This window comes from Myotis lucifugus, unplaced genomic scaffold, assembly GCF_000147115.1.
Source record: "Myotis lucifugus unplaced genomic scaffold, Myoluc2.0 scaffold_72, whole genome shotgun sequence".
NCBI lineage: Eukaryota > Metazoa > Chordata > Mammalia > Chiroptera > Vespertilionidae > Myotis > Myotis lucifugus.
Genome location: NW_005871120.1, coordinates 4875518 through 4882948, shown reverse-complemented (window position 1 = coordinate 4882948; position 7431 = coordinate 4875518). Strand labels below are relative to the sequence as shown.

At 54.0% G+C, this 7431-nt stretch overlaps 1 protein-coding gene across 1 annotated transcript; it reads right to left on the bottom strand.

Moving 5' to 3' along the window:
- Nucleotides 1-2040: 2040 nt before the first annotated feature.
- On the bottom strand, nt 2041-6528 carry ZSCAN10 (zinc finger and SCAN domain containing 10). The gene is made up of 5 exons (XM_014457341.1): nt 6133-6528; nt 5638-5905; nt 5386-5450; nt 5150-5207; nt 2041-3596 (listed from the first exon to the last, which is right to left on the bottom strand). Exons 1-5 carry the CDS (start codon nt 6526-6528, stop codon nt 2041-2043), a joined length of 2343 nt encoding a protein of 780 aa, XP_014312827.1.
- Between the last annotated feature and the right edge of the window lie 903 nt (nt 6529-7431).

Here is a 7431-nt window from a genome sequence, read left to right as displayed (position 1 = left end):
CATCCTGCATATCAGATATTTACATTACGATTCATAACAGTAGCGAAATTATAGTATGAAGTAGCAACGAAAATAATTTATGGTTGGGGGTCACCACAACATGAGGAACTGTATTAAAGGGTCTCGGCGTTAGGAAGGTTGAGAACCACTGGTTTAGAGGATTATAAGTGGTTAGGGGTCCCCTGATTTAGCTGCAGGCAGGTTTCATTTCACCTGCTAGCATTTTCCATTTGAATAAGTTACGAACATTCCAAAACAGTTTCCCATAATCATCCAGAAACTGGGACTTTAAATTTTATTCAATCTTAATTAATTTAAAGAGCCACCTATGGCTAGAGGATACTGTATTGGACAGCACAGATTAGGGTCCACTCCAGAGAAATTCCAGGGTGAGGTTCCTTGGCCCTGCCCACGGCTGGCTGTGACAGAGCCACCTCCTCCTCTCACACTCACCCCACTCCGGGCCTTTCTGGGATTGGGGGGAGGGAGAAAGCCACCAGTGTGACAGTCAGGATGGATGTCTTTAGGGTAAATGTAAAAAAAAGAAAGAGGATCCCTAGCCGGTTCGGCTCAGTGGGTAGAGCGTTGGCCCGTAGACTGAAGGATCCTGGCTTTGATTCTGGTCAAGGGCACGTACCATGGTTGAAGCTCCTCCCTGGCCTGGGCCCTGGTCGGGGCACGTGCAGGAGGCAACCAATCGATATGTTTCCTCACATCGATATTTCTGTTTTCCCTTCTCTCTAAAAATCAATTTTAAAAATCCTCAGGTGAGAATTAAGAAAAAAAGAAGAAAGAAAGAGGAAGGCAGTTTTAGGGCAGGCCTCTGTGGTGGCCATGGGGCAGCATAGACGCTGGGGGCAATGCTGTGCCTGCTGGGGGGTTCAAGTCCCAGCCCTGTGGCCCTGTGGGCAGAGGCACCCTGGTTGACAGCAGAGGAGAGGAACCAAGTTATGCTTGACCTTAAAGCAGCAGGAGGGTCAGAATTAAATGGGAGATGCCATCCACAAACAGTTCTTCAAAAATTTCAATCAGGCTTTCTGCCTAAGTTGCCCTACAAGCAGAAAAAATAAGTCACTGGGAATGGTTCAATGTATACAAAAAAGCCCAGACACTCTCACCTCACATGGCTGTGGTGGACTGACCAAAAGAGGCGTGAAACTGGCCATGTTTATTGAAAAAGCAGCTGCTTCCGGGTGATTTCTCCCAAAATGCATATAAAATCTTATAAACCTCTTAGGTGTAATATATTTTGAAGACAGTTTATATGAACAATTTAAGTTGTAAATTTAGTTCACCTTTATGCCACATTTTGTAAAATTAATGCTTAAGTACAAAATGATTGTGTGTTTTTTGTTTTGTTTTTAAATATATTTTATTGATTTTTCACAGAGCGGAAGGAGAGGGACAGAGAGTTAAAAACATCAATGAGAGAGAAACATCGATCAGATGCCTCCTGCACACCTCCCACTGGGGATGTGCCCCAACCAAGGCACATGCCCCTGGCCTGAATCTAACCTGGGACCCCTCAGTCCGCAGGCCGACGCTCTATCCCCTGAGCCAAACCAGTCAGGGCTAAAATGATTGTTTTTTATTTTTTTATTTTTTTATTTTTTTTAAAATATATTTTATTGATTTTTTACAGAGAGGAAGGGAGAGAGATAGAGAGCTAGAAACATCGATGAGAGAGAAACATCGATCAGCCGCCTCCTGCACATCTCCCACTGGGGATGTGCCCGCAACCCAGGTACATGCCCTTGACCGGAATCGAACCTGGGACCTTTCAGTCCGCAGGCCGACGCTCTATCCACTGAGCCAAACCGGTTTCGGCAAATGATTGTTTTTTAAAGGCCCCTCTACTTTGGGCATTTTCAAATACATGCCGAGGCCAGGAAGAGATGCTTCCGGGGAGGGAAGAGCTAAGGCAGGGTTCACCTGCTCCAGAGGGAGGTGGTTGGGCGGGGCCAGGGTGGGTGAGGCCAGGACCTCCCCTGCAGGCCCGGGCTGCCAGGAGGCCAGGGAGAGGCCTGCAGGGCAAGCCTGCTAGTACAGGGTCTCCCGGGAGTGGGTTCTCAGGTGGCGAATCAGGTGGGAGTTGCGGCTAAAGCTGCGGCCACACTGTGTGCAGGAGTAGGGCCTGGCCCCTGTGTGCACCAGCATGTGACGCAGCAGGTTGCAGCTGCGGCTGAAGCTCTTGCCGCACTCCAGGCACTCTTGGGGGGGCTCGGCCTGCCCGGATGCCAGGTCCCCGGTGCCCGCATGGGTGGCCAGGTGCCGCTGCAGGTGGGCATTGCGCCGGAAGCTCCGGCCGCACGTCTTGCAGCCGTAGGGCCGCTCCCCCGTGTGGCTGCGGCGGTGGCGGGCCAAGTTGGAGCTGTTGCGGAAGCGGTGGCCGCAGGTGTCGCAGGCGTGGGGCTTCTCCCCGGTGTGGATGCGCTGGTGGCGCGCCAGGTGGGCGCTCTGGCTGAAGCCCTCGCCGCACTCGCTGCAGCGGCAGGGCTTCTCGCCCGTGTGGCTGCGCCGGTGGCGGGCCAGGTCCTGCGTCTGGCCGAAGGTCTTGCCACACTGGGCACAGCGGTAGGGCCTCTGGCCGCCGTGGGTGAGCAGGTGGCGGGCCAGGCTCGCTCTGCGCACAAAGCGCTTGCCACACTGCGGGCAGCCGTAGGGCTTCTCGCCGGTGTGCACGCGCTGGTGGCAGACCAGCTGGGTGCTCTGGCTGAACCTGCGGCCGCACACCTGGCAAGAGAAGGGCCGCTCGCCCGTGTGCACGCGCAGGTGGGCCGCCAGGTGCTCGCTGCGCCGAAAGGCCTTGCCGCACTCGCTGCACACGTAGGGCCTGCGCTCCGGGGCGGGGCGCGGGCTGTCGGCGCCCTCGGGGCCCTGGTGGCTCTTGTCTTTGGCGTGAATCCGCAGGTGACGCTTGAGGCTGGAGCGGCGCTTGAAGGTCTGGCCGCAGTGCGAGCACAGGACGATGGTCAGCTCTGCCACTTTGGTCTTGGTGTCCGGGGCGCAGGGGCCCTTTTGGTCCTGGGCGTGCGCCAGCAGGTGCTGCAGGAGGCTGGTCCGGCTCTGGAAGCCCTGGCCGCATTCGGCGCACAGGAAGGCGGGCTCCGAGTGTGTCTGCAGGTGCTTGTTGAGGTGGGAGCTCTGGCGGAAGCGGTGGCTGCACAGATGGCAGGCGTGCGGCCGCTCATCCGTGTGCGTGCGCATGTGCAGCTTGAGGATGGAGTTGCGGCCGAAGGTCTTCCCGCAGCACAGGCACTGGAAGGACCGCCGGCCCGGGTGAGAGCGCAGCAGGTGCCCTTCCAGGCGGGCCAGCTTCGGGAAGCTCACCCCACATTCTGTGCAGATGAACTTGGTCTCTGGCTCCGACTTGGGGGCGCCGGCGGCCGCTTGGCCCTCAGCAAACCCGTCACTCCTGCTGCCGGAGGACTCTCCTCCACGGGAGCTGCTCACCGCGGGGCCCTGCCCCAGCGGCTGCTCCTGGGCTCCTCCTGCCGCCCCTGGACTGTCCGGAGACTCTGTTGCGATAGCAGCAGACCAGGCAACCCCTTTGGGATCTTCTTGGAACTCCTCGTCTGGGATTCTGTTTGTAAATCCTGTAAAAGGAGCAAAACCAGGACTGATCAGGCCTATGCCAAGGGGCTCCCAGGAGGCGCCAGAACCTCATTGCCTGGGAACAGAAGGAAACCCAGGATCCGGTAGAGCTGGTGGGTGGGCAGAGCGTGTGGGGTAAAGACAAGTAACGAACCACTTACTACTGTAACTGTTGTATAGTGTGCACTTCTAGTCCATTAGATATGCTAGTGTTCACAATGCTGTGTAACTGTCACCACTATCCAGTGTCGGAAACTCCATACCTATTAGCAAGCACTCCCATGACTACCTTTTATATATATATTTCAGAGAAAGGGCGAGGGAGAGAGATAGAAACATCAATGATGAGAGAGAATCATTGATCAGTTGCCTCTTTCACTCCCCCTACTGGGGATCCACTCATAACCTGGGCATGTGTCCTTGACCAGAATCAACCCAGGACCCTTCAGTCTGCAGGTGGATGCTCTATTCACTGAGCCACACTGGGTAGGGCTGACTACCTATTTTAAAAATTCAGAGTTAGTCCTGGCTGGTGTGACTCCGTTGGTTGGGCGTCATCCCTTGCACGACAAGGTTGCCGGTTCAATTCCCAGTCAGGGCCCATGCGGGGTTGCAGGCTGGATCTCAGGTAGGAGGTGTGCAGGAGGCAGCCCATCGATGTCACATGGATGTCCCCCCCCCTTCCCCTCTAAGAAAATCAATAAAAATATTTATGAAGAAGAAGAAAAAAGCTCAGAGTTAAATGGGTTGATGATTAGACCAGACACAGTGAGCCGTTGAATATATACAGGGTGAGGCACAAGTAGGCTTACAGTTGTTTGTATGGAAAATAATAATTAATAAATGATAACATAAGAATAAACTCTGTTTCAGGTATTCACTTTTTCAAAAAGTAAACCTACTTTTAAAAAAATATTTTTTAAAATTGATTTCAGCCGAAACCGGTTTGGCTCAGTGGATAGAGCGTCGGCCTGCGGACTGAAAGGTCCCGGGTTCGATTCCGGTCAAGGGCATGTACCTGGGTTGCGGGCACATCCCCAGTAGGGGGTGTGCAAGAGGCAGCTGATCGATGTTTCTCTCTCATCGATGTTTCTAACTCTCTATCTCTCTCCCTTCCTCTCTGTGAAAAATCAATAAAATATATATTAAAAAAAATGTATGAATAATTTCTTAAAAAAAAAAAAAAAAAAAAAAGAAAAAAAAATTGATTTCAGAGAGGAAGGGAGAGGGAGAGAGAGACAGAAACATCAATCATGATAGAGAACCATTGATTGGCTGGCAGCCTCCTGCACACCCCAAACTGGGGATGGAGCCTGCAACCCGGGCGTGTGCCCTGACTGGGAATCGAACCAGGAACCTCCTGGTTCACCACTGGGCCTCCCTGGCAGGACTGTAAGCCTACATTTGCTCCACCATATATATGATCTCCATCAAAATAGCCCATGTTTAGCCAAAAAGGTTCAAGTATCAGGTAGGGGGTCTGAAGCTTCAGGAATCACATCCCAATGAAAAGAAAGGGGATTCAGGGTTTGTAAGCCCTGGAAGGGGCTCTTACCCTGAGGGTACACAGGCCATGCCTTCTTCACGGGGACATCTTCAAAGGTCAAGGACTCCTGTAACAAAAGGAGGGGCAGAACCCGCAGTGAGTAAGGAACATGGCCCTGGGGCCTGAGGGGATGGAAGAGTTTACTAGGCTTAAATTCGGGAAGACATGGAGTTGCTAAAACTGCAGAGGCAACGAACATTTGGGACAGAAGAGCATCCTGGAGTGAGGGGCCCAGTCCAACTCACCAAAACCGCTGCCAGCTCCTGATCACGGGAGTTCTCTTCAGACCACAGCTCGGGGCCCTGGGGGGCTGACAGCATCGGGGGAGAAAGTGCTGTGAGAGGCCAGCCTTACCCAGCAGCAGGCGGAGGACAGGCACCTGTTGTTCAGTCTCTGAGACTTCTTGGCTCTCACCCACTCGTGCCAATTAGGGGCTGCCCACTTCCCTCCCCACCTGGCCTCCCAGCTCCCACCTTCCTTGGGCACCGGCTCCTCACCACTATCCTGCAGGGCCTGGAATGTCCTCTTGGGACCTGGGCTCAGCGGCTGCTTTGAACTTGGGGGAAGTCTCCAGGCCCCCTGCTCAGCAGGCTGGGAGGGCCCTGGCTGGGGGGGCAGGAGTTCCGGTGCTGGTTCCAGGGCTGGAGGCTTTTCTGGGGGCACTTCCTTTTTGGGGCTGTGGATAGAGACCTGGGAAGGGTCCCCGTGCTCTTCCACGGTGATGTCTGCACGGGGACAGTTCTTGCCCGCATTAAAACTAAAGTCCTGTTCAAAACAAATCCATGTCAGGCAACAGACAGGGTGGTAACCCATGTCCTGCTGGCTCCTAAGACACAAAACCAAGGAAAGATGAGAGGCAGGTGGGAAGAAATTAGGAGGTTAAGAAGGAATGGGCACAGGGAGGAAAGGGGAGCGCCCAGTGATTTCTAATGGGGCCATGCAGTCCCTCTTTCCCGCCAGCTGTCCAGCCCACCGAGCTGCCACCCTCTTACCAGTGGCCCCACGTCAATGGACTCCCTCTGGACACCCTCCAGCAGCAGCACCACCTCCTCGCCGTCCCTGAGCTGCTGGCCCTTGAGCCGGGCCAGGATGTGCGGGGGCAGCACGCTCAGGAACTGCTCCAGCACCAGCAGCTCCAGGATCTGCTTCTTGGTGTGCAGGGCTGGCCGCAGCCAGTGGCCGCACAGCTCCCGGAGCCGGCTCAGCGAGGCCCTGGGCCCCATGTCCTCCTGATACTGGAAGCATCTGAAGAGCTGGTGAGCCACTTCGGGCCGGAGCCTGATCTCTGGCCGCCTGGGGTCCTCCTGGCCGGCAGCCTCCTCCTCCTCCAGTTTTACTGCACTGAGCTGCTCGGGCTCCCTCTCCGCCGGGACGGTTTCCACAAGCATCCTTCACCTTCGGGTCACCTCACCACACTGCTCCCACTCTGAGTCTCTCTCCCTCTCTGCTCCCACACCTGTGGTAAGAGAGAGAGAGAGAGAGAGAGAGAGAGAGAGAGAGAGAGAGAGAGAGAGATGCCTAAAGATGTGGCCTCCAGAGGAATCGTTTCTTGCCCTTGTCATGAGAATGGCTCGGCCAGCCCAATGCACCAAAAGGCAGAGAAACGGACAGTTCGGTATCGCCATCCTCTCTGCAGTAGTTAGAACTCTGCCTCACTTTACCCCAGTGGTCACAGTTGGTGGCTTTCCCTGCCTCTTTTTTTTAAAAAATATATTTTATTGATTTTCTACAAAGAGGAAGGGAGAGAGATAGAGAGCTAGAAACATCGATGAGAGAGAAACACCGATCAGCTGCCTCCTGCACATCTCCTACTGGGGATGTGCCCGCAACCCAGGTACATGCCCTTGACCAGAATCGAACCCGGGACCCTTCAGTCCGCAGGCCGACGCTCTATCCACCGAGCCAAACCGGTTTCGGCTTTCCCTGCCTCTTGATGTAATGCCGAGGGGAGTACCTGGCAGTACTGAGGATGGGTCCTTACCAACTATGTTCCATCGAAACCCAATCCGTTCTTCAGACCCAACTTCCAGTATAAAGGGCAGTGTAGGGCGTAAGAAGTCAAATGAGCCCTCAAGGAAAAATTGAATAAGCCTGAAGACAGGATGTTCCCGGGAACAGCTGGCCCAGGCTCTTCAGTCTGTGTTATAAAAATAAGTACCTGTAGAAGCGAATTGCTCCAGACTAACACCCCTTGCAACCAAAAGCATGGAACTTGATAGGATTCTGATTTTTTAAAATATATTTTTTATTGATTTCAGAGAGGAAGGGAGAGGTAGAGAGAGATAAAACAT